We start from the raw sequence: 26,743 nt of genomic DNA on the forward strand, positions 1-26,743 counted from the left end.
AGTGGCACCACGCGCAGGGGCGGAGAGGAGGGCAATAATTTTTCCTAACCTAAAGCAACATCCTCCTGATTCTCCATAAAAAAGGCGGGAACTAGCCAACAGGCAGGGGAGTGACGGGAGGCGCGTATCTGCACGTCCCGCCCATTTCAGCCTCTGATTGGTGGGTGCCCTTGGCTCGTGGAGGAAGGGCCCGCCTCATTGGCTGTCAGTCTCTCGAAGGCGGGCCTGCAATGCCGGGCCGGCTCCCCTCACCCCCCGCAGCTGTCGACGTGGGGCCGCGGCCGCAGGCGGTTAGGTGCTGGGGTGTGGGTGCCCAGCGGGAGGCGGGGATGGGGGGGCTGCGGCTGCTGGCGGTGGCCCTCACCTGTTGCTGGTGGCCGCCGGGCAGCCAGGGTAAGACGCTGCGGGGCAGCTTCAGCAGTGCCGCGGCCCGGGACTCTCAGGGCCAGAGCATCGGCCACTTCGAGTTCCACGGTAGGTGCCGGGGCGGGGAGAGGGATGAAGGCGCGCGGGCCCCTCCCCGCCTCTCGTGGGGAACCTGGAGCCCGCTGCGGCGAGGCTGGGGGCTTCACCCGCTTACCTGCGCCTCTAGCGTCGCCGGTAGCCTTCCCCATCGCAGCTTCCCGGAACCTCGGGATGCTTTTATTGCCAGCCCCACTGTTGCTGCTCCCCAGACCCTCGTCAGCGCCCTCCCTGGATTGGTGGTTGTATCCTGCACCTAAAAGACCATTTCCGCAGTCCTCTCCGCACCAACGAATGTGCAAATGACTCCCCTGCTGCATGTTTTCAGAGCCTTCCCTCAAAGCAGCCCTCTCCTGTCTCAGCCTCATTGTACACACTAAGGCACCGAAATTACACGTGAATGTAAGTTTTGGAACTTAGATTTCCAGCGTTTTGTTCTTTTTGTTTTAAGGCCAATTTGCTAAAACCTGCTTGCAGCTGAAAGATTTTACAAACCAAATAAAACACCTAATAATCTAGTTGTCACATTGCTAGAACAGTTTGGTTACTTCCCTACTAAAGGAATACCTTTACAGTAGACCACGAGGCCTAGAAGTAACTTGACAGAAATGCTGCACATGTGTCCTGGAAGCTTCATAACTTGTATTCTCTGTGGCCCTTCTGAAATCAGATTGCATTTGATTCTTCCCTCCTGGTCTCCCTCAAAAATCCATAATTCTTCAGTGAATGAATCTGTGTTCATTCTAATTTTTGCATTACTTACTTGCACCCTCAAAATTTAAGTGGTACATACCCTTGCTAGTCTTAATTTGACTACTACTATATTTCAAATAATTATTTGCCTTGACAAAATTAAGATCCTTGATTCATAGAGACTTTAGCATTAAAAGATGCAAGTTCAGAATATGGTGCTAGAGAATATTCTTAGGAGACGGTAATAAAAATAAGAAGCTAATTGTTCGGGAAAAAATTTAAAGTATTGAATTACAGAATTGTTGGCGTGAAGGGAGGGGAAACTTAATTTATTGTTTTTAATCTGAAGTTTTAAAAATAGCTGAGAAAAGGAGATGCAACCTATTTTCCAAAATCTAATGTGGAATCGACCTTGGGTAAATGAAAAAAAATGCTAGAAACAGTTTTATTATTAGTTTTTTTAGGTAACATTTTCAGTTTCTTAATCAACTGGCTGTAACTATACTTTGAGTATTGATAGTAATAGTAATGTCGCTACAACAAATGGCACAATCTGGACAGTGGTGGAAAATCTGGGATGTGTGGAAGCTGTGACATGACGTGTGACTCATGACTCGCCTACAGGCTTAAGCAACCCCGATATTTCATGGTGATTACCTGATAAACATAGAGGAAGAACATGTAGTAAATCCATATTTCTTAGGAAAAATTGGGGAATAGATGTTCCAAGTATATTAACAAACATTTTCTATGTGTGTACATATATTTTATTATTACCAATTTTCAGTGAATTTGAAGGTAGTAAAATAAGAACGCTAAGACTGTAGTACTGAAATAATGAACACTAATTCAGAAAGTAATTTAAAATGTTCAGAGGGCCTTAGAGTCACTTTTAAGGCTTTGATAATATATAATGTATAATATAATCAGTGTATGTAGGAGACTTAGTTAATTTTTCATACATACTGTGCACTTAAATTTATTTTAAATGTTTGATCAAAGTGATAATAGTAAAAACAACAACAACAGGAGAATAAAAAGATCTTAAGATGAAAAGACAGTTTGCTTTTTCACTTCTCACCCAAAATCCCTTTCCCTAGAGGTAACTACTTTTTGCCATTTCTGTTCTAGGCCAAAAATGCAGTTGCTGTGTGCAACTAGGCTCATTCTGTAGTTGTCTTACAACACATATTGTTCTGAAAATTCTTTTGTAAAGGTCACAGATGTCAAATTTTGTATCAGGTATAAAAGGTCTACCCCAAAACTCATTTATTTAAACTTTCTTGATGCTAGATATGTTTATTTTGTATATTAAAAGTATAGTTGAATATTAACAGCCATGCTATATTAAAAAACAAGAAACTTTGGCAGGAAACTTCTATAGATAGATTATAAACAAATGTTAAAATGTGGGGTTGTTGAAAATGAGGCAAAATTCTGTCACAGTGAATGTCTACATATGGTGGATGTTGCTGTTTTTTCAGTGAAATGCCATCAGTTATCAGCTGAAGTATAAGGAAACACTACACATTGTTTTGGATAATTTATGTGAATAATCTCTTGACTTGCATCTGAATGGGATGTTCATTCTAATGTGATCTGTGAGACTTGAGAAAAATTTTGCTCTTTTAATTCCTAGTTTGATAAATAGACGTATTGAATTATCCTACCATCTCCATTCCATGGAAGCCCAAACTAGTTGATAAATATTTTTTTCAATGTCCAGGTGACCATGCTCTTCTGTGTGTCCGAATCAACAACATAGCAGTAGCTGTTGGAAAGGAAGCTAAACTCTACCTGTTCCAAGCCCAGGAATGGCTAAAGCTACAGGAAAGTGGTCATGGTTATAGTTGTAGTGAAAAATTATCCAAAGCTCAGTTGACAAGTGAGTATATCCTATATTTTTTTATCATTAGGTACTTATTTTCCCTCCTTAATGTTGGAGTATAGTATTTACATATCAAGATGTCTCATGGCACACCACACATCACACTGATGACATTTTGCCTAGTGCATTTTAAGCTGAAGTTTAAGGAAATTACTCTTTCCCTTGAGCAAAAGGTGGAATGCCTTTTCCCCCTCTTGTCATTCAAATTATTTGAAAAAATATCCAGATAATTTGTAAAGGTGTACTTACAGGTCACATAATTCATACCAATATGGCAGATATATTTTGATCAAGCAGCAGCATAGAATGAATGATGACATTTGAATTGAATGCTTATTATCTGGTAGCACTGAGCTAGGCAATAAGCATGTATTATCTCAGTTAATTGTATAATTTAGCCCAAGTGATACTGTTTTGCAACATGTTATTAGAACACAGGACCTAGTCATATAGTGACACAGTATGTCATTTTGGGAGGTACCAGCACCGCATCATCTGTAAACCTCTAGGTTTGCCTCTCGAGAGACTACTTTTATTATTCTAGTTGCCTGAGTTCTCTGTAATGTAGAAATGAAGAGCACGTGCATGCTACCCATTTTACCCCTTGGAAGTTAATTGGTTGTTAATTAGGAGTGTGAAACACCCGTGAGAAAAGATCCAGAATTACCTCTCTCCCCTTTTCCCTGCCGTATTTCCCCTATCATGTTCTGCACATCAATGAGTCTCTGAATCTTTTAGTCTAGTCAGTAAAACAGTGCTGTTTCTAAACATCCATTCTTCCTAGTTTTAGCAGCTGTCTGGTTCCCTCGTAGCCTGAATAGGGATAAGAGCAGAAGTCCCCAGTCCTTGCCACTCATTGTGGGAATCTTTTAGTCTAGGTTTGTGAGGTGGCATTGACAGGGTGCTGAAGAAGTCTCAGTGGCTGGATTCAGATATCAGAGAGACAGTTACTCATATAATACGTTATTTCCCTCAATCCTGAATTTCAGAACTTATCTGGGAAACTTGTGCAAATGCTCATTATCAATTATCTTTTCCTTTCTTTACCAGTCTGCTCATCTAAGTGTTGTATGTGAGAAGTTCTAGGCTTCTGTTCCCGATTCTCATAATGTCTGGAACTGAGCTCATCACCTTGCCTGGCCAAATCTGGTCCTTTTCCAGTGTTGCCTGTTTCAGGAACTGGCACCACCACACCATCCATCTAGTGAGCCGTCAGAAACCAGGGAGTCTTCCAACGCTCCCCTCTTTGACTTCTCTATCCCCTTCCAAACTAGTAAGTTATCTCTAAATAGCTCTTGCATTACCTACTTTTCATCATCTCTAGCCCCACCATAGTATTCCAGGCTGCAATAATCTCGTGCCTGTACTCTTGCCGCAGCTTCTGCCTGGCCCCTGCAGCTGTGTGCTCCCGCTCTGTGGCCAGAGTGATCTTTCTGAACAGCAGGTTGGATCATGTCACATTCACTTCCCCACCGCACCCTTATCTACTTCAGTGGATTCCTACTGCTCTTCGGACAAAGACGGCCCTCCCTCACCTGATCAGAAGGCCGTCCGCGTCTAGCCATTGCTTACCTGCCAGCCTCACCTCACAGTGCTGCCCCCTTCGGCCTCATGTTGTTTGTAGCACTGGTTTTGTTTCAGTGCTGCCCTGGGCCTTTGCACAGGCTCTTCCTCTGCTTGTTCTTCCTTCCCCTCTTTGGCTCCTCCCTCCACTCAGTTAATACTTGAGTTTTTATAGCCAGTTGTTTTCCTCCACAGCACTTATTATAGTTACCACTTTACATTTTATTTATTTGTTATAAAATCAGTCAGAGAGCAGCAGGGCTCTTTTGATCTATTCATTCATTCATTCATTCATTCATTCATTCACAGAGCTCTTCCAGTACTATGCTAGGCCCTAGCGATAAATCAAGGGACCAAAATACTGCCACTCTCTCAGCCCCTAAGGCTGCTGAGGGTATGAATCAGATCACTGTGAATAAATGTGAGATTGCAGTTATGATAAGGACTATGAATGTTAGTTACATGGTACTCTGAGTGAGAATTTATGATACCCTAGTGCTCAGTTAGGCATTGACTTAAGTATTTGTAGAATGAATTGTTATGGAGCTTAGTGCTTGAGGGGCTTGAGCTTTTGGTTGAGAGGTCATTTGCTTTATATTTGGCATCTCAAAGCCTTTTTCTTTCTCTTAAAAAATTTATCAGGCAATTTGAAGCTTCGATTTGTTTTCTTATATCACGCGGTCAACAGTATACCATATGGTATATATACGTGCAAAAAGATAATGTTTGTATCCGTCAAATCAGTCACAGAACTTATGTATATAGGGCGCACTTGGTGCATTGGAAAGAAAGCTAAACTGAGAATCACTGCTAGTAACTTGTAGCAAGATCTTGTTATCTTTGAGCTGCACCTTACCTCTCCACACAACAGGGAAGTTGGACTAGTTTTCTCCAAGGTTCCTGAAAGTCCTAAAATGCTGTGATTCTAACTATAACTCTCTAGGTGGAGTTGCATATATAGAGAGCTATAGTTTATAAAACCTCTTGCTGTTTTTTTTTTTTCTATTTCCTTTTCCTCTTCCCTACTCTGTTAAGTGCAAGAGTATTTTTTGGAATAATCGAAATGGAAATCTCAAGAAAATAGATAAACAAGACTACACTGTATAGCACAGGGAAATATACACAAAATGTTATGATAAATCACAGAGAAAAAAATGTGACAACGAGTGTGTATATGTCCATGAATGACTGAAAAATTGTGCTGAACACTGGAATTTGACACAACACTGTAAAATGATTATGAATCAATAAAAAATGTAAAAAAAAAAAGCCATTGACAAAAGACAGCATCTTGTATCATTTCACGTATATGAAATGTCCAGAATAGGCAAATCAATAGAGACAGAAAGTAGGTCTGTGATTGCATGAGGCTCAGGGGATCGGGGAAAACGGAGAGTGACTGCTAACTGGGGTACAGGGTTTCTTTGGGGGGATGAGGAAAATATTCTAATAATCAGGTTTGATTGTGGCGATGGTTACACAATTCTCCGAATATACTAAAACCCATCAAGTTGTATTCTTTCAATGAGTAGATTATGTAGTATGTGAATTATATCTCAACAAAGCTATTATATATTTTTTTAAATCAATGTTCTTGATGACAGGATCAAATTTTGATTCAAAGTAAAAAGATATTAAACCAGAAAAAAAAAAAAGAAATTTTTGAGGAATGAAGATTGTTTTGTTAAATTTGGAGCCTGAAATAAAGTACTGGTGACATATAGATCACTTTCTACATATTTAATCAATTCTTTTTCCAGTAACAAATGCCGTGTATTAACAAAATCTGTATTCTCCAACTTTTATGTATCATTTGTCATATTTAGAATATGTTACTATTTAGAAGTTTTGATGCATTGAAACAAAAAGCATGTCCTTAAATTGGTGACAGTGTAGTAGTATCACATATTTGAAAATAATTCCTTCTAGAAATAATTCTCATTTCCTGACCATTAATGAAACTTCTAAGAATTAGTAGCCTTTCACCTACTTGGTAATGAGCTCATTAGCTATGCCTAACCCTATGTAAAACCTTACTGCTGCCATGAGCTAAGATTAGCAGACCTGAACAATCTCATAGTGTTAATATTGCTTGTGATTATATGTTCTCCCAAATTAATGTTTGAGAAATTACTCTCCTGTCTTCCTTTGTTCTCTTTTAGTAATATCATAAAACATCAGATTTTTTAATGATAAAAAGTATTTTGTAGATTTTTAAAGGAAACAAACGATATTTAAATGCACTGAAAATGAAGTTTCTATGCAAAACAAAAAATTTGCTATCAGATTACAAGAACTAAATGTAATTTTGTATATAAAACATTTTCAGTATTTTTGCATCATATGCATATATTTCCTTTTGTACATCTGATGTATTTTATAAACTGCTTAAAGATGTTAGTATTTTGTTATTCTGGGTATTTTTGTCAACAGTATTCATTTCCTTTTATAATATGATTGGGCAATTAGCTGTTCAACCCCGTTCTCCATAGTTCGAGTTTTGTTAATATTTGAGGTACTAATTACATCAGCATAGAATAAGTGTGCTGTGCTCTAGTCTTTTGTTTCAAAAACAATGAACACACAGTTTTATCAAGAGGCTTGTTTCCCAGGCTTACTGAAAAGACAGCCAGACAAAAACTAAAGGCCAATATTACTTAATGACGCACCCTTTTGTTTTGATTTGATGTAGATCCACATCATTTAAAATTATGAAACATCAAAAAGTACTGATGAAAATATAATGGTTAATTTTTATATTGTTTTATCTAAGAGGATAAGTCAAATGATAAAACCTCAACACAGCAGACTCTTTTATATAATGAAGTCCAGATTATATAATTGCCAGCAGCGCATTTCAAAAGCCTTATTTCTGAGCTGCTTATTGATCATATACTGAATTCTTATTAAAGTTCTTCAAATATTTAACAGAAACTAGAGTCTTTGCTACATTTTTCCAAAAGCTGTGCAGGAAGAAAAACAGTATAAATGTCAGCTAAATTAAGATATTACTACCAAAACAATGCTGTGACATTGTTAACAAAATCATCTTGTCCATTTTAATTACTATTAATGAATTTTCCAAGGGTAAAATTTAAATCCTTAAAAATTGAATCCTGACATTTATAAAGACAATCTATAAATAATATTTTCCCAACTTTCTTTTAGGACATTTTTCAGTTATACAAAAAAGTTGAAAGTGTAGTACAGCCAACATCTATATATCTTTGGCATAGATTTAATAATTTTAATATTTTGTTACCTTTGCTTTATGTTTGTATATATGTAATTTTTGTTTTTAATCAAAATGAGCTGTGGGTGTCTTGAGCAGTTCACCATATTTCAGCATACATCTCATGAAAGTAAGGACGTTCTCCATAATCATTATCATTACCATAACAATACCATTATGCACCTAAGAAAAGGAATAATTTCATAATGGCCTCTAAAACCTCTTCCATGTACACATTTCCACAATTATCTCACGAAATGTCTTTTATTTATTAAGTTTTTTTTTTCAATTGAGAAAAACATCAAGACTAACTGGCAAGCAGTGAGGGCAATCTAGACTTGGAAATTGGGCCCATCATAATTCTGTATTTTAAGAATACTTTGTATAGAATCAGACTGTTCACGTAGGATTTTCATATACTGTCTCATTTGCTCCTCACAAGAACTCTGAGCCAGATAGGGCAAGTTTCTTAAATTTACTACTAAAGAAACAAATTTAGAGACGTTAAGTGATGTATATGATGAGTCAGAAGGTTAGTGAGTAGTTGGGCCAAGACTTGCTCCTCTAACTCTTCTCTCTTTATTATCTATGGTGTTTGAGACCCTGTTCTCCTACAACACTGTGATGCTGGCAGTGAGTCTCTCTTAGGTCAGAATCATAGTTTTAGATTGAGAAGGGATCTTAGACATCATTTAGTGTTTCTCAAAGTGGGTGCTATTGGCACTTTCGGGTGGAACAGGAACTGTGTGAGACTTTACATCGGATTACATGAGGTTTAGCACAGCTCTGCTTCAGCTATCTTCTCAACTGCTGTGACAATGAAACTGTCTCTACACATTCTCAGATGCACTGCAGTGGAAAAGAATTACTCTAGTCTGAAAGCCACTTAACAATATTGTTTTAAAGAAAGGAAAAGGGCAATTAACCTTTATTCAGCAACTACTATATGCCGGATACCATGCTAAGTAACTGAGTCCTTGCATCAGCTCTTTGCTCTAAGTATTATCTTCATTTTACAGATGAAGAAAGTGAGTGTCATTGCTTATGTTAACTTGCCCAAAGTCATATAGGAGGTAAGTATTGGAGCCAGGATTCAAGCACAGGTCAGTGTGAGGTCAACATTCATGAGCCCTGGTACCTCCCCACCCCCATGGCCATTAGATAGATCTGACCCAGTGTAACAACTCTTATATTCCTGTGATTTCTGTTTTTCTACTTTTAGAAACTTTTTAAAGAATAACCAATCAGAAAATTTTGGAAAATCTTCTTAAGATGTTTGTCAGTTGTAGTTTTTAGATATAATAATTCCCAAAGTTGAATGCTCCGTTTTAAATTGAACTCAGATAAGTAATTTTCAAAAGTGTCCCTGTGATGGTTACACAGCATTGTGAATGTAATTAATATAGAACTGTACACTTAAAAATTGTTAAAATGGTAACTTTTGTGTTGTACATATTTTATCCCATCAGAAAAGAATTTTTAACATTGCTAACTCACATGAAAACTTTGAAAATATTTAAAATTGAAATTCAAAGTTTCAGTGAAATCATTCTATTCACTTGTAGTATTTCGTAGAACTTTCGTAGTGATTCCTTTGGTTGGTTAAAATACATTATTTTCAAATGCTTTATGATTTACGGACCTTGTTCCAATACTATATCAGGGCTTGGACTACTGAGGCAGTGAGAACTAAACAAAAGAATTCTAATTTCAAATTGATTATATGACTAAAAGAATTACTATATTTGAGAGTTTTACTTTGAAAGTGCTATTTTTTTCTCTTTTAAGTGACCGTGAATCAGACTGAACATAATCTGACAGTGTCCCAGATTCCATATCCACAAACGTGGCACGTGTTTTATGCTGACAAGTATACATGCAAAGAGGACAGTGAGAATTCTCAGGTGGAAGATATCCCTTTTGAAATGATGTTACTAAACCCAGATGCTGAAGGGAATCCATATGACCACTTTAGTGCTGGCGAATCTGGTAAGAATATAAATTTAAATGTATATCCTAAATATAAAAAAAAAGATTTATACACAAGTATCTTCATGTTGTGTTTTTAGAATATTGAAAATTAAAAACAACTTAAGTGTTTTAAGTTTTAAGCAGTAGAGAAATGGTTAAATAAATCTTCTTACAGTATTGTAACGGCTATATTATTAGGTTAAAAAAGCAGAACTCAAAACTTTATATTGTATAATTTCAAGTATGTTAAAAAATGCAGCGAATAATCAGAAAGAAGTACAGAAATATTTACAGCTTATTTCCATATTTTGGGTGGTAGAGTTATGGATAGGTTTTAGTTTTTCTCCACACTTTGAATCTTTTTGTTGTTTTTATAAGCTAGCTTTATTTTCATAAACAGAAAAATGTTAGTAAACTGAGCAATCTAAATTAGAAACCCACTGATTAAGTGAGATAGAAACTGCACTCCTTTGTATGGCTGTCCTTTCACTAGGTTGTTTGAACAAATTCAGGGATTGTCTTCGTTGGAGTTTGCAACTGTTTCAGGAATGATCAAAATTAACTAAGCTTTCCAAAATCAAATCTAATCCCATAAAATATTTTATCAAAATTTTAGGTTGACAGAATTTTACGTTCTGCCCTGCTGAAGTGAGATTCCTAGACCAAACAGAAATGAATGACAGCTTCTAGATACACTGTAAAGTATCATAATTGATTTGTAAATGATCTCTCAGAATGAAAACTAAGATACCTAGTCTCTCTGTCAAAGAAAGGGGTTACAAATTTACTCCTTTGTGAGTTCATTACCCGTTCGGAAGAGTCAGTCTGCTTAGAGAAAAATTCAGTGCCCTTACCTTACATTTGCCATCAAGGTGTGTGAGTGGAGTCCAAAATGTTTTAAAATAGTTCATTTTAAGTATTTTCTATGAAGGAAATGACATAATTGTTTTTGAACACAAATGAACTTGAAGTTTAAATTTCACTTAATGGTACTTTGGATCAATGTGGATCATTATTGAAAGTTAATTCTGTCCTACCATTTCTTTTATCTCAATGAAAGATGTTGACATTTATTTTCCATAGTTTGGAAAGGCATCGATGAAATCGAGGTCTACTGGTAGCATCAGATGGATGGTTGGACTAATTTGCTTTTAAGGTTCCTTGTAACCATAAGACCTCATTATTTCCTATGACACTTACCGTTAGGACTGGTCCAGCTTCAGCTCTTCTGTGGTCTGTACCTGCAAACCTTACTGCCTCTAGGGGAGTCTAGATCAAATAGCCCTTCCCCCTCCTGCCTGCCAGGCAGTAGGCCCCGAGCTGGAGAGGCTGTTTTATTCACGTGTGGATCCATGGTAAGCTTTTTCGTGCCTCCTCCTGGCTGTCATTTCTGGCCTCCTTCCTGTATGACATGTGAACTTTGTCTGTAGGCCGTAAAGCAATCACATGTGTGCCTGTGCCCGAACCTTGCCCATAGCTTCCAGTGTTCTTTCAACACCCTGAATTATGGCTAGCTTTTTCTTTAGGGTTCACACCAACCGTTCTGACTCAGCTCTTAGTCCTGACTCCTTCTGACCTACCTTCTCCTTCAATTTGATACTTATGTCTAAAATCTATCTTTCTTATACTAAAATGAGGAAAATTACTTTGGTCATGTCACCAAGAATATTTAAATGAAGGGCAAAAATCTCACTATATATGGATTTTTATTAAGCATGAAATTCTGTGCAAGGCTAATCTGTGGGGATTGATTATTAAAAAGTGGCTTACGTAGTCGAAAGTGTTCATTCCTATGTGGCTGGCGTAACTTCCAAGGATCACATTATTTTATTATTTAAATGCCTAAAAACCTTAAATATGACTAATTCTACATTGAAGTCCAAGTTGGTGGTTCTCTACCCATCACTGTGTATGCATTTGGAGAGCTTTGAAAAAAATACAGGTGTCCACCCCCAGAGACTGACATAGATTTGGTTTTGGAGTGAAAGCCAGGCATTTGTAATTGGTCCAAGCTCCGAAGTTGATTCTAATGTGTGGAACCACTGAAGTAAATGTCTAAAGTGCACCTTGTTCTGGCAATGCTTTGGCTTTAGAGTAGAGCCTTAAGAAGGATTCGACCTACTCTTTGGCCTCAGGTATGGAATTTGTCTCCAGGGAATAATTCCCAATTAGTTCATTTTGGAAACTTTTGCTCATTTGACTGATTTTCTGGCCTGAGGAGAGAAAATTGATTTGCTGTACTTCTTACGTATAGTTGATTGTTAAACTGTGTATCTTAGAAGTTTGAATTAAAATAACCTGATGCAAAAAGCTACAATTAATATTACATGTTGCTCTGGTTAAGTTTTATAGTTTGTTTTCTGTCAAACCAATTATGTATTTTATATACTAGACTTTGGTTAATCCCATATGTAACAGACTCAGAGTTCGTATGTTTGTTTTTTTAATCTAGACCAAGGCAAGTTTTATGTTACTTGACGAATTACTACGTAGGAATATCATGCTTCAAGGTAGAATAAAACCGCCTCTCAAAAAACTAGAATCCTCGTTAACTGTTGTTGTGCTCTTGCTAGCGACCAAAAGAAGTAGGAGTCAGAATCCTGAGAGTTAAAGCATTGCTGTCTGAAGCAGACTGGTCTTCACTGGAATAATGTGCAGGCTCTCTCACATCTGCCATCTCACTGTTTTTAAGATTTCAGATACGTTTATTCTTTCTCTTGTTCCTTTTTTTCCTCTGTTATCCCAGAAGATAATGGATTGGCTCTTACCTTCAGCTTTGTAACGTAAAGTAACAGAAAACTCTAATGCAATAGGTATAGACAGTAAGGAAATTAATCCTCTTGCATAAGAAGAATTACCAAGGCTTCTTCAGGGTAGTTTATTTAGCATCTCTCTACCTGCTGTCCTCTGACTGTCAGCTTTGTGAACTCCCTCATACTCAAAGTTGACTGCAGCATTTCTGGGCCTCACATTTAGATAATGGCAAAATTCACTGTCTCTTTTTCAAGAGCAAGGAAACTTCTCCCAGAAGCTTCCTCATCACATTTCATTGTCCAGAACTGGGACACGTGACAACATCATAAGAGAAATGTAAGTGAAGATGTCAGAAAGGAGAAAAGGGCAAACCAACATGTCAAAGTAAAGGCTTAGGGTCCCCTCTTTTGGCAAGGGGAATATTTGAATTTCTCTGATTGGTTTAGACTAATCAGGATATATCTTGAGACACTTGAGGGACAGACTTTGGGGTTCTGAGACAGCAAGACCATGGGTAGGCGAGAGTGTTCCAGGTAGGTGGCCCATGACCCATTGAATCTCCCCTTTTCTTACTCTCTTGTCACCTGCATCCCATCATTTAACTGGAGCTGAATTGTTCTGAAGCTGTCCTGGAAGCTTTCTTCCTATTGAATTTTGCCAGTGCTTCTTCCCATTAAGTTTGCCTTAAAATCTGCACATTTCCTGACAACATAAGTGTTTGTCACCTGTTCGTGCTCATTTAAGAGTGTTCTTCTTTTTTGTATATAGGGAGGATTTAATACCTAGTATCTACCTGTCTTAAAATTACAGATTTTTAATTTCATGGTGAACATAGATTGCTTTCTTGTGAAGGATGGTGGCAGAACAAAAGTTAAAGTTGATCGCTGAAGAGAAAAAACAAAAACAGACTTTTTTCCCTAAAGGTCATTTATTTAAAAGAACACTGAGTGCAGAACCAGAGTTTTATCTTTAAAGTATCAGGGTCCAGTTAAGAATAAGTTATGCAAAATGCAATGAACAGAGTGTAGGACAAATGTTCTAGTTCAAGTTATTTTAATATATTAATTATCTCAAGGAAACAATGTGTTGGTTATAATGTTAGCCTTTTCTAGAAGATACATTTGATCTTGAATAATTCTAAGACATTTTTTGCTAGGGACATATGTCTTATTTTCAAGGCCCTTCCTCATGTATTATTCTGGTTACTCAATAAATAGTCTGAGGATTTTCTTTTCATGGTGGATTTCTAACCTAATGGAGTCTGAAACTTTATCTTGTAATGCATATTCTGTTAAGTGTTATAAATAAATAAAACCTTAAAATGCTATGTTTGATTCTTTATACGAAAAAGGAAAGATAAAAACTAAGATTCAGAACACAGGGTAGTGTAAAAGGCTTTATAACTATGAAGACTCACACTTTTAATATGTTTAGCTTATTTTCTGCCTTGTCTCATTAATATGACAATCCCAGGCTTAGTGTCCCATTATTTAAAGCTGGAATACTTCTCTGTGTCAGGAACTTTAAAAAAAATATGCCCATTCTGTTATTTGACATTATCTTCCTGAAGTTTAAATAAGGTTTCTCACCTGGACGAGAGACATGTGCTGTCGGCGTTTATATACGTAGAGCAGGAGAGACACCCAGTGGTTGAAGTACTTCTCTCTCTTTTTTTCTAACCATACCAAAAACACAGTTGAAGTTGAACTGTTTATTGAGTATTTTTCCTAGTATTTATATCTTCTGGATTACTTTTCCAAAATTATATGCCTTACAATGGAAATACTCTGTTCTCTGCCTGTGGTTTGGAGTTTCTCCCAAATGGGAAACCAGAGCAGATCCAGGGTCCCAGCTAGAGTGGAAGTGACTGCAATGCAGAGTTCACCCACAGAGTCAACGGAGATGGCTCTCTTCATAGTCACTGTCACTACATCTGGTGTTATTTAGATAGAATGTAAAAACCCTCATACTAGGGACTGGGCTTTAGAGGTAACCAAGTAAACGTAAGCCGTCAAACTCAAAGCTTGCTCTCTGGTTTATCATAAAAATTTTCTGAAATTTCCGAAAAATGAAGACATAGTCAGAAGATTCTAGGTAATGTAGAAAATGGGGTGTTTATCTTGAGGTATGCAGACTGCACTAAAAAAGCTGCTAGTAGGAGCTAGAGGCTGTGTAATGACTGGCACCATTTTTAGTATAAAATCTGCACATTTACTTTGTTCTTGTCTTTACCAACCAGCTCCCCTTGCTCATTCAAAATTTCTGCTTACTCAAAATTTTAATTTCATCTTGGCCTGGTTTGACTCCTTCGGCCTGTCCCAACATCAGCTCCTCTCAACTTCCGTTTCTATTGCAGAATCCTTTCTGTGTTTTGTGGTTTGATTTCCCAAGAGAATACGATTAGTTGCTTATCTTTGAGAACCAGGTGATTCTGTTGTCCAGTGACTAGTCTTTGGATTGGCAGGCATTTTTTGGGTTTTTAGTTTCAATCACCTGTGGAATAGGGTCACATGGACTCCTGAGGTTTTCCTCTTTGTCAAGAGCAGAAGGCCATTTACTTCAGAAGGAGGCTCTGGTCATGACAGGTACTTTGATGCTTTGTCCAAATGGAAATTTAAGGTTATGATACACTCCAGAGCTGTGGTTCTCACTCTTTAGCTGCATCAGAATCACTGAAGGGCTGATTAAAATCTAAATGCTGAGCCCCACTCCCAGAATCTCTGATTTAGTAGATATGGGATGGGGCCCGAGAATCTGCATTTCTAACTAGTTCCCTAGTAATGGTGCTGCTGCTGGCCCAGGGCTCACATACTGAGAATTCTTGTCAGGGTGTACTAAACTACTGTTGACTGACTAAAATCTGTTTCTAAACGTCTTGTAAAAGAAATCCACTTTGGAGATAAAAAGCATATCCAACTGAATGCTAAAGTCATTGTTTTAAGTTACTATTTCAAACAAAACTATGATCTTGTGGTTAGTTTTTGGGTTTATTCCCTGACCACTATGCTTTTTTATAGATTAAATTTAGTTTAATCTGTCTTCTTATTGTTAAAACTTTATCCCAAAGTAGAAAATTATTTAAGTTTCAACAATTTCTCTTTTTCTCTCTTAACAAAACTGAATGCTGTGACTCCAGTTAAAAAACGAGTTCTAGAAATATATTGATGGGAAGATTTGAAAGCAACCCAACACTGTAACAGCTTGTTCCTTTCTTCTCTTCACAGGGTTACATGAGTTCTTTTTCCTCCTAGTCCTAGTGTACTTTGTGATTGCTTGCATTTATGCTCAGTCATTGTGGCAGGCTATTAAGAAAGGAGGACCCATGCACATGGTTTTAAAGGTTCTGACAACTGCATTGCTGTTACAAGCTGGTTCAGCTTTCGCTAATTACATTCATTTCTCCAGGTAACTCAAAGCCATTAAAACTGTGTTCATCATTACATCTAATTAATCCTAATTAGTCCACCAAAATTATACTTGTTTTGATTATTCCTTTTCACATTTGTAATTTATACTAATACTCTCCTCTTCAATTCCTCAGTTACTCCAAAGACGGAATAGGGGTACCTTTTATGGGAAGTTTGGCTGAATGTGAGTATCTCACTGAGCATTTTTTTAAAGCATAAACTTGCTAGATATGTTCTTCTTGTATGCTTTCTTTTGTAAATTATTTTTGGCATAATACAATTTTCTTACCCAAAGTTGGTTAGATCAGCTCAGCTGGAAACAAGTTTACAGATTTAGTGTCCACATACCCCATTCAGTTTCTTCTTAGTAATAGGTAGTGTGTGTAGCTCTTCCTTGTCTTTAGAGCATATTTATATACATTCTCTCACTTTATCCTCAATGAAAGTTCAGTGAAGCAGGTATGCTCATCCCTCTTTTGCAGATAAAGAACCTGGGCTCAGTGACAGGAAGCGCATTTCCAAGTGTCAGTCAGCTAGCGCGTGGTAGAGCGAAGACTCAGACCCAAGTTTTCTGACTGCAAAGCTGAAGTTTTTCCCTGTTCTTCATCCCTTTTCTGACTCTTTGTTTCTAATTTCTGATTCATGGCCATAGAGTACACCTATAATTAAGCTGACCTCTCAGCTTTGTTCTTTGATTTATAAGAGGAATTTTTATGAGGTAATTTTTCAATTAAGCATGATGGTAAAAAAAAATAATAATAATAATAGTTCCTGTAATCATGACTTTATTTTTTTACTTAAAAATTTTTTTAAACTGCCTTTTAAAAAATTATTTATTTTATTTTGTAGGGGAGGTAATTAGGTTTATTTATTTATTTTTAAAGGCGGTACTGGGGATTGAACCCAGGACTTCCTGCATACTAAGCATGCACACTACCACTTGAGCTATACCCTTGCCCCTCATGCCTTAAAATTTAAAGAGAATTTCAGGGGGATGGTTATATGCCATTCTCAATCCTGGAAAAGATTTGCTCTAAAAAAGCAAATTCTGAATACGAAACCATTCTAGGATTTGCTTTCCTCATGTTTCCATGTTTCTCTCCTCATCCTCTCACTTTCTAATAGGACATCTTATGGTAACCTCTGTAATCATCTCAGGGCCTGCTTGTCCTGATCTTGCTGCCTATTTTAAGATTCTAAAACTTCTAGAACCTTTTATTTTCCTTGTGAAGAGCATATACCCTGTTTGCTTCCTGGGCATGAACACACGTTACTTCTCCTTTTTTGACACTATCTAGAGCCCTGGTTTCTCCTGCTCAGGATGTTTAATAGAATCTTAGAGTTTTAGAGCTGGACAGAGGGTAGACATAATTTAGCTTACGCATTTTAAGTGAGAAAATTGAGGTCCAAAGAGGCAAAGCACGGAGAAGCCCATCAGTAGCAAAGCTATTACTAAAATCAAGGATTTTTGAAGTTTTGAGGGTCTTCTGTATACAAAACAGTGATTTAAGCTGTCTGGCATCTTCATAGTAGGTTAAAAAGCAAAATCTTTTTTGAAAAACTACAATAAATCTATGTTGATCATTTTTGGTAGTTCTGACAACAGGTTTGGTTAATTCAGTGATTAAAATTTTAAGATTAAAAAAAATTTTTAACACCTTTATTGTGGTATGGTTCCTGTACAGTAAACTACACATATTTCAAATGTACAATTTGATACAGGAGTTAAGATTTTGATTCAGATTCCACAGAGTAAGGTTTTTGTGTGATCTGTGTATTTGATCGACAGTTAGTTACTTTTCAGGAATAAATAAGCTATGTTCTACCTGTCCTCACAGTTATGGTGTTATATCATCAGTATATACATTGCTTAGTATATAAAGAAATGAGCCAGGAAATCAGGGCTCCCCTCACCCCGGTATTTATGTAGGAATTTTCCTTTGGCTAACTTCTTTAAGTAACTGAGTATGTATTTGTGAAATGTTTAATAAAAATAATTGGCATCACAGTCATTTAACATCAGTGGTGAAAGAAAATTGTGCTTGATCTGAAAGGCCCCGACATTTTATATCATTGAAATGTAGTGACAGTTCATTAGTAGAATTCACTGTTACAAATAAATAAGCATAAATATAGAGTATCTGGTTTTAATTTGGGTGACAGAGCTGGAGAAAAATATGTCAAAATAAATCTGAACAGTCCTATTATTAATGGGTTTTTGCTTATAACTTTTAATACAAATGTTATACTACAGCTTATGTTATCTTTTTCTCCAAGAACATCTTTATATTAAAAAAGTAGAAGTCGTAGACATCAAAGTTAGAAATAACAGTTTGAAGAAAGTTTTATTTTGTTAAATTGTAGTTAACACATTTATTCCAGAAACCATATCAAGATTCACTGTAATGAAAAAGTTATAATTTTAAAAAAATCAATAAATACAACTTCTAAAATAAATACACATGGAAGTTGAAGTATTATTGATGTTGTTTTCTTGTAGCACTAAACAGGATGCAGGCTGTTTTGTTGCACCCTCTTTAAGGAGCAGGCTTCCCCTGCAGTGTAAGTGATGGCCACCTGGTGGCACATCACACTAATGCATGGAGGATTTCATTTGTCTTAGGTGCTCTGACACTAAAGCCAGCATGATTGGATGTTACAGCAGCTGTGTGTTTTACTGTCATGCTATTTCTTATTAACAGTTTTAGAAAGTAGTCTTCACATTATAATTCAGCCATCAAACAAATTAGCAACCTAGAAATGTTGGCACTAGTATACTCTACATTGCAGGAGTTACATTTAACATTTGTTTGTTTTAATAAGCAGTGAATTATAGATTGTAGTTAGAAATACTAAGAAAAGTAAGAAACACAAAGAGATTTAAAGTTGGCCTTGATAAAGATATGATATGGGCACATATATATATATATTTAAAACAGTAGTTGCCATTGTTTTAACTGTTTTCAGAGATGTTTACAAACTTAATGGCAAAATTTTAATTCTTTAGAATTATTATATAAGAATATTTCTTATTGAATTTCATCAGCTTTTTTTTGAAAATATGTGTCTTTTTGCGGTTAATAAAATAATTATATTTTCAATGCAAAAAGGATCAAATTTTTTGTATTGTGAATCAGTTGACTTTGGTTTTCATTTCCCATTAGTTTTTGATATCGCTTCTCAAATTCAAATGTTATACCTACTTCTGAGTCTGTGCATGGGTTGGACAATGGTCAGGATGAAGAAGTCTCAAAGCAGGCCTCTGCAGTGGGATTCCACTCCTGCATCCACTGGCATTGCTGTATTCATTGTCATAACACAGGTGAGTATTGATACTCAGTGTTTCTGCTTTGCAGCATTCAGAAGTGCAACCTTGAGTATATCTTACTTCAAAATTGAAACCTGAGACCCATGAGGAATTTGTGTCACTCCACAGGTCACACATTAGCATACGTATGTGAAAATAGAGAGTTCTAATATGTAAAAATTTGCATCACGGGAAATAGTTGTTTATTTTTTCCTGCTTTATTGGTTTGTAATTGACAAACAGAAATTGTGTGTATTTAAGGTAGACAGCTTGATGTTTTGATAATATATACATTGTGAAATGACCAGCACAATCTAGCCAATTAACATATCCATCACTTTACACGGATTGCAGGAAATGGTAGTTCTATGATAGCATGTCTTTATAAAAGTTAAGTTTAGAAATGCAGGCTAAGGAGTCAGACTGGTGTACTTTGGTGGAGTGGAGGAACAGCACTTTCAGTAATAAAGAGCAGATATTTGGGCAAGAAAGAAATTCATGTGTGCAAGATGACAAAGGAGTTGACCTGTCAAGAATGGTAACAGGAGTAAAATTATGGAGGAGATTTGAGAATGAGAAGAGGGAGGGGTTGTTGGTAAACCCATAAAGCCTAAGAATTGGATTTTTTTTAACATTTTTTATTGATTTATAATCATTTTACAATGTTGTGTCAAATTCCAGTGTTCAGCACAATTTTTCAGTCATTCATGGACATATACAAACTCATTGTCACATTTTTTTCTCTGTGAGTTATCATAACATTTTGTGTATATTTCCCTGTGCTATACAGTGTAATCTTGTTTATCTATTCTACAATTTTGAAATCCTAGTCTATCCCTTCCCACCCTCCACCCCCCTGGTAACCACAAGTCTGTATTCTCTGTCTGTGAGTCTATTTCTGTCCTGTATTTATGCTTTGTTTTTGTTTGTTTGTTTGTTTTTGTTTTTGTTTTTAGAGAGAGAGAGAAAGAAAAATACCATATGTGATCGCTCATATGTGGATTTTTTTTTAAAGAATTGGATTTAATAATGAGGTTTTGATCTAAATTCTTTAGAAGTCACTGAAGAGTCAATTCTGAGGGCTGAGTTGGCAGATGAAGGGAGCACAGAGGGCTACTGACATGTGATGGTAAAAATGACAGTATTATAATCATTGAAGTGATCGATGTTTCATAAAGTTGGAGGGAATGTGGGCCCTGATTTCTGCCGAATAGCAGTAAACGGAGCAGCTCCATGAGGAGCTTGCTGAGCTTTTCACTGGTAGGGAGTGTGGGAGAAAAGGCGCACACACAAATAAGGACAAACTGTGCCCTGGATGCTACGGTGAATGTTAACAGTCGGCTCTACCCAGGGGGGTTATCATGGAAAAGGAGTGACCGTTCTGGCTTGTTAATTCCTGGATTACAAAAGATGCTGAGATATATGAAAGTTCATCTGGAGATAGTGGGCTTCAATGCAGCACACTCTGATTCCTAATAAGGTGTTGAAGTAAGAAGGAGATGGATTTAGAAAAAAGTGTACATTTATTCTCTTCATCTTTTCAACTTACTCTCAACCTTAGAGATGTCTTACTTGTATCATGGTAGCAGTCGTAGCATTTTTTATCTTTTGTGTGTGGTCTCATTTGGTAACAATTCCTTTTCTCAGCCAAGGGTGTCAGTGAGGGAAATCCTGCTTGTGCTATATTATTTAATGCTTTTATAGTCTGATAAATCTTAGAACCTCTTAGGAATGTTTATATACTATTGAAGGGGATAATTAAAAGAGTTGAAAAGTTACTTTATTATAAGTAGGTGTGACTTTTTTTCTCTAAGTGTAACATTGTTTTTTGCAGAGCATTTTGCTACTTTGGGAACAGTTTGAAGACACCAGTCCTCACAGCCACCATTCACACCACAACTTGGCAGGGATCCTTCTAATTGTTTTAAGGATTTGCCTAGCATTGTCCTTAGGCTGTGGACTCTACCAGATCATCACAGTGGAGAGAAGTACACTCAAAAGGGAGTTCTACATCACATTTGCCAAAGTATGGGTTTGGTTAGAAAATGGCTTCTTCAGAGTATCAACTTCATTCTGCTTCACTTGGGAAGTTAATAAGCAACCATATGCTAATTTTAGTAAACTTGTTTTATGTGTCAGACACTACTGTAAGCCTTTTATGTGCTTCAGCTCATTTAGTCTTCACAGCCTATGAGATGTAGATGATATTATCCCCATTTTATAGACAGAACCTGTGAAATGGCAGTTTCCATGTAATCTTTGACAGGTCAGTTTTACCTGGATTATAATTTCTTTATCAATTGGGATTTTCCTTTTTTTTCTGGTCTCAGAATTTTTTTAATTAAAAAAAGAATACAGTTTTCACATCTCAAAAGAACAATTATTAATTGACTATGAACTGTCCCTCCCAGAATTATGCAGTGTTTTATAACAAACCATGAAGAGCCATCCTTCAGCGTAAACAGAGGGAGCCAAGAAGCCGAGTTCATATTACATTTCATGGCATCCTGTTTACTTCATTCCCTCTTTCCTTGTCCTTATACTAGTGAGATCTAAAAGTCCATGAATTTTTTCTGTATCTATTTGATAAAGGAAAAAATTGGGAGGGAGGTTGGGCAGTACCATTACAGAAGCCCCCTTCCCTAGAATACTGTATTTTTTGTCAGACTGAGAGAATCCATAACCTATCCTCTTGACAACTCAAAACAGCATTCTGATAAGCTGTTTGGTCAGCCCATCCTAGCCCACAGAGTCCCTGAGCTGTTGGAGGCAGCTGTGGGAGGAGGGCCAGATTCCTTCTTTATTCCCAGTGTGGAGGGAGCACTTTCAAGCTGCTACTGCAGCCCTTGGACCCCTCTTGAGGGATTTGAGTGCCAGACAGCCAAGAGTATTCCACTGCACCGTGGAATTCTTCAGACAGTGCTGCTTATTATTTGAAAAGTTAGTATGTACTTCAGGTGTTTAAAACTAAATTTTCTCATTTGTTCTATGTTTGAAACAGTACCAAAATTCTTTCTTGAACTGAAATTTTTATTTTTATGTGTTTTAATTTAACTACTTGAATAGTTTCAAACATCCAGATGTACGTAAGGAGTAGCAACCATGCTTCTTTACCTCTCTCCCATCTACTCAGTTATCGCCTCCTCGTATCACCACTGCTGTTCATTTCTCATTTGTTTTTCAGAGAATTTAAAATATATATTCCTTTATATTTCCCTTCACTTTTATGCAAATAGTAGCACACTAAACACATTTTTCTACATCTTGGTTTTTCTCCAGTGTCCTCAATGTACTAGGTATCTCAACAGCTACTAGAATTAACTTATTGTTTTATTTCAATTTTAATTTTGGAAAAGAGGCTATGTTGCTGTGTTCTAGGAAAAATAGAAAAGATATATTTGAGAAGTATAGTGTTAAAAAGTTTCCCATCCCTATTTGCCTAGTTCCAGTGCCTTCTGTACTAACTTTTAAACAGGTAACCACTGTTAATCAGTTTTTTGTACGTTCTTACTAAATAGCTTTGTGAATCTACATGCAAATATGAATGTACCTTCTTACTCGTTTTTTACAGAAATATTACACATTTGTACCTTGCTTTTCTCAATTTTTTGTTACTTACATTACCATATTTGTAGTATATCAAAATGTATGTTTGTAAAAATGTTACGATTTTAAATATTCCAAAAAAAACACCCATTTGATTAGAAACAAAATATTGTTGTCACAACAATAGCAAATTTATTTCTACATTTTATTGCAAGTTCTACTCTAAAGGCCAATTGAGATCAATCAGGGCCTCCTAAATATTCTAGTAATGTTTTTTTGTCTGGTAAATTCTGAAAACAAAGATGTAGCTACACTTATTCGCCTTATTTTTCATTTGTTTCAGGGCTGTATCTTGTGGTTTTTATGCCATCCAGGTCTTGCATGCATTTCTATCATTTTTAATGACTACCAAAGAGATAAGGTAAATAATATATATGATCAAAGTAGTTTTTTTGTAGTCTTTATTGAGAAATTATTGAAGTAGGAAAGGCCTGTTTATCCATTCAGAGGTTTCTTGTGTTCTTTAAAGTAAAACTTTGAAGCAAAATATTGAACCAGTGAGTATTTAAATTTATTTTATAAGCAAAATGATGGAAAATAGCTTTTGTTATTATTTTAGCCTATTTCATAATACTGTTTTATAAATTAAATTACAGAATTCATAATATATCTTCATTAAGAAAAAAATGATTAAAATTTTTGCTACGTAATGTTAAAAATCCAAATAGCTTTCTAAAAGTCAGTCTGGTTTCTTTAATGGCCTGTAGACTGGCGTGCCACGCTCAAGTATGCCATGTTTTGGTTGTGTTGATACCTACCTTCTTAGGTGAATGACCACATCATTTCAGAGTAGAGCTCTGCCAGGAGCCCTTTACAAGCAATGCAGTGTGTGCTTGAACGCACACATATTTCTTGAACCCGAGGCATCTACAAAGGGTAAAGAGACACGAAGGTAGTCCACACAAATAGAGAAGTGACTGAAAGGGCTTTTAGAGTACTCTTCAAGATTCAGGGCAGGACATGCTTTATTCCTGTTACTAGATTAGACAGAACCTGATTTTTCTTACTGCTTTTCTTTAGTTCATGCACACTGAGGAGAGAATGGTTTAGTGCATTATTCTTTTCTGTCTTATTTTGACATGTATAAACTCACTGTTAAAGGAATTTTACTTTTGAACAATTACAGTTCTGAACATTAGTTGTATTTCCCTATTGAAAATTTCTTTGTTAAAATGTACCCATGGTAAAGATGGGAGGATACAGTTTTTTATTTATTTATATTTATATGAAGTATGTATAAATTTCTATGTATATAAAGTATATATAAGTTCATAATAAGTTGAGTGTAACGTCTCTGTTTGGCACACGGTAAAAGCATTCCCTTTCTTTTCTTTTCAGGTCATTACAGTAGGTGTTATCCTTTGCCAGGCTGTTTCCATGGTCATTCTCTACAGGCTCTTTCTGTCCCACAGTCTGTACTGGGAAGTTTCTTCACTTTCCTCAGTAACACTACCATTGACTGTATCATCTGGACACAAAAGTCGGCCTCACTTCTGATACTTGATTTTCTTAAGAGGAAAAGTGAATTGATTTACCAGAGTGCAATAAGGATCCAAATACAGTGACTTTGTTTTTCGTACCTTTGGTGTGAAAAATTGAACAGAGAAAGCAGAGCATGTTATTTATACAGCTGCATTTAAGCAGTACCAAAACTGAGAAAAGGTAACAAATGTTTTGAAATATGCTTAATAAACTTTCAGGAAGGAGTGTTGTTATGAGATGATTTATGCAATTTCCTTACGGAAATAAATATGAAAAGAATTATATAATATTTTGGTAAGAGATTCACCAGTTATAATGCCTCATCCTATATCACTAGTTAACTCATGTTTGATTGTCTTATAAAAAGTAGTCAGTTAAATGATTACTTATACATATCTAAACTAAGTCCAGTTATGAAATCAGTGTAATACATTGGTTAAAAACTGCTTCTTTTTATGCTTTAAGGAAAACGCATTTCATATTGGAGTTTAAAGGAACTGAAAATTAACTTCAGAAAAATTAATATAAAATATACTCATAGTTAAATGAGTTTGTTTATGGGTGGGCTTATTGTTTGTGGGTGGGCTTATTCTCCGTCTTCTTCTATTACTTTTGGCTCTGGTTTGGTTTTAGCTTGATTAGCAAAGGGTTTTTGACAGATAGTTTAAGAAAAATAAAACTTAGATGTATTATATTGGTTGTACAAAGGGTTTTAAAATCTGAGCACTTAGGTGAAGGCACAAGCAGATTTACATGTTTAAAAAGAAAGAAGGAAAAAGTACTATGCGATATGGTCCTAAAATTTTAATCCTGATATAATTCATTTCTCTTGCATTGACTCTCCAATCATAATTAAGCCATATACACAGATTAAATTAACAGAAGCATTTCACATAAATGCTGGTTTCAGTCATCAACTACCCATGAATTCCTGCCCAAGGATACTTAATCAGGATTAAATTTTCTATGAATAATTGAAAAACAAAATACTCACTGGATTTGTTATAATCCATGCTGGCACTGGATTCTAAGTAGTTGCCATCTTGACTCCTTTGTAATAAAGCCATATTTCTTGTGTATGATGCCCAATATTGAGTATGCTAGCTGAAAAATACTCTATTTTTTTAACAGGTGCCTGTTTAAAGAATCACTAAATGCTTGTTGGTACCTGCTGTGAAAAATGACTATTCCCATTAATAGTCACTGATCAGAAATTATTGTTTCGTTTTCCAAGTCATTCAGGCCTTTTCATTTTTACCTCTGGCTTATTTTTAAAATATTTTTCATTTACTTTCAGAGGTATTATGTTTTTAAACAAAAAATGGTGTGCTGATCTGGTAATTAAACTTTTAAATTAAATAGTTGAAATAACTTAGTGCAACTTAACAACATCTGTGGTTTTGTCTTTGTCCCTTACACCTACTCTTATTGGAAATGAATAGTATTCTGCCTCATTTTAAAGGCAAGATATATGTTTGTGACTAACACAATGGCGCGGTGACAGAGTGCAGCCTGCTCATTAAATCATCTAACAGTTCTTTGTAAATTATTTAATAAATGAGAGCTACAGGTTGAGACTAGAAAGTCTGAGGTATATTTTAGGTTTCCGTGATCTGCTGGGTGGTCATGACCTTTCACCACATCTCACCAGTAGCCCCAGTTATTGTCTGTTGTATTCAACTGAGATGTAGTTAAAAGTGAAGCCTTTTCATACATTTTGTGAACTTGCAACAATGGAAAGAGGAGAATCTTTGTGTTACTTACACAAAGAACATGGAAACTGTAATCAGCTTATATGAAATATGTTACTGTGCTTGGATTTATGAGACTTGAACAGGTTTTGTTTTACTTTATTTTTTAATTTATGGTTATCACTGATAATTTATTTTGTTACTCAAGAGCCATTGTTAAATGAAGGAAAACAGTTGCTAATAAACATTTAAAACAGTTGTGAATAAAGTTTAGTAATCAGAGCTCAAAATTTATAGTTCATAAATCGTGACACAGTATCCCCTCCCTTTCACTTTGAGTGTTTCCAGTGGAGATTTGTCACCATAGATTACAGAAAGCTAAGTGTATGCTGCAAACTCTAATGAAAGATCAAAACTTTTCTACTTTTCTTTCTCTATCAGATAATGCTTTCTTAAAAATCTGCTTTTACATTTTTTTCTTGAAGAAGATGAATGGTCTGTCCAGAGCTCACCGTCCCCCCTGCCTCCCCGCCAGAGGCACTTTGTTTCTTCCCTTAGGAAGGTGTATGAAGATGTTTATTTTTATTGACACGTGAAATAACAGTAGCCCCTGATTAGCTGAATGCCTCCTGTGCGTCAGGCCATTCACACTCACCACTGAGCCTGAGTGCAGTAACCAGGCTCCCC

General features: G+C 36.2%; 1 protein-coding gene across 2 annotated transcripts; it reads left to right on the forward strand.

Annotated features, from left to right (window-relative positions):
- GPR180 (G protein-coupled receptor 180) lies at nt 1-26,324 on the forward strand. Of its 2 annotated transcripts, XR_012080078.1 has the most exons (10): nt 1-474; nt 2,882-3,040; nt 9,627-9,827; nt 15,788-15,968; nt 16,105-16,154; nt 19,135-19,292; nt 21,112-21,303; nt 23,167-23,244; nt 24,222-24,545; nt 25,497-26,324. XR_012080078.1 is itself a non-coding variant. In XM_006211007.4 (9 exons), exons 1-9 carry the CDS (start codon nt 231-233, stop codon nt 24,378-24,380), a joined length of 1,422 nt encoding a protein of 473 aa, XP_006211069.2. In that variant the 5' UTR covers nt 1-230; the 3' UTR covers nt 24,381-26,324. The 2 variants fall into 2 exon arrangements, 1 of the variants encoding a protein (XP_006211069.2); XM_006211007.4 differs by having other exon boundaries at nt 24,222-26,324.
- Nucleotides 26,325-26,743: the final 419 nt, after the last annotated feature.

Source organism: Vicugna pacos, chromosome 14 (assembly GCF_048564905.1).
Source record: "Vicugna pacos chromosome 14, VicPac4, whole genome shotgun sequence".
Lineage (NCBI taxonomy): Eukaryota > Metazoa > Chordata > Mammalia > Artiodactyla > Camelidae > Vicugna > Vicugna pacos.

What these genes read in the sequence shown, in the direction of transcription:
- GPR180 (XM_006211007.4), top strand. Translation starts at nt 231, where the DNA reads ATGCCGGGCCGGCTCCCCTCACCCCCCGCAGCTGTCGACGTGGGGCCG. An exon ending in ATCCAAAGCTCAGTTGACAA is followed by an intron (nt 3,041 to 9,626) that starts GTGAGTATATCC and finishes TTCTCTTTTAAG; the next exon opens with TGACCGTGAATCAGACTGAA. An exon ending in CTTTAGTGCTGGCGAATCTG is followed by an intron (nt 9,828 to 15,787) that starts GTAAGAATATAA and finishes TTCTCTTCACAG; the next exon opens with GGTTACATGAGTTCTTTTTC.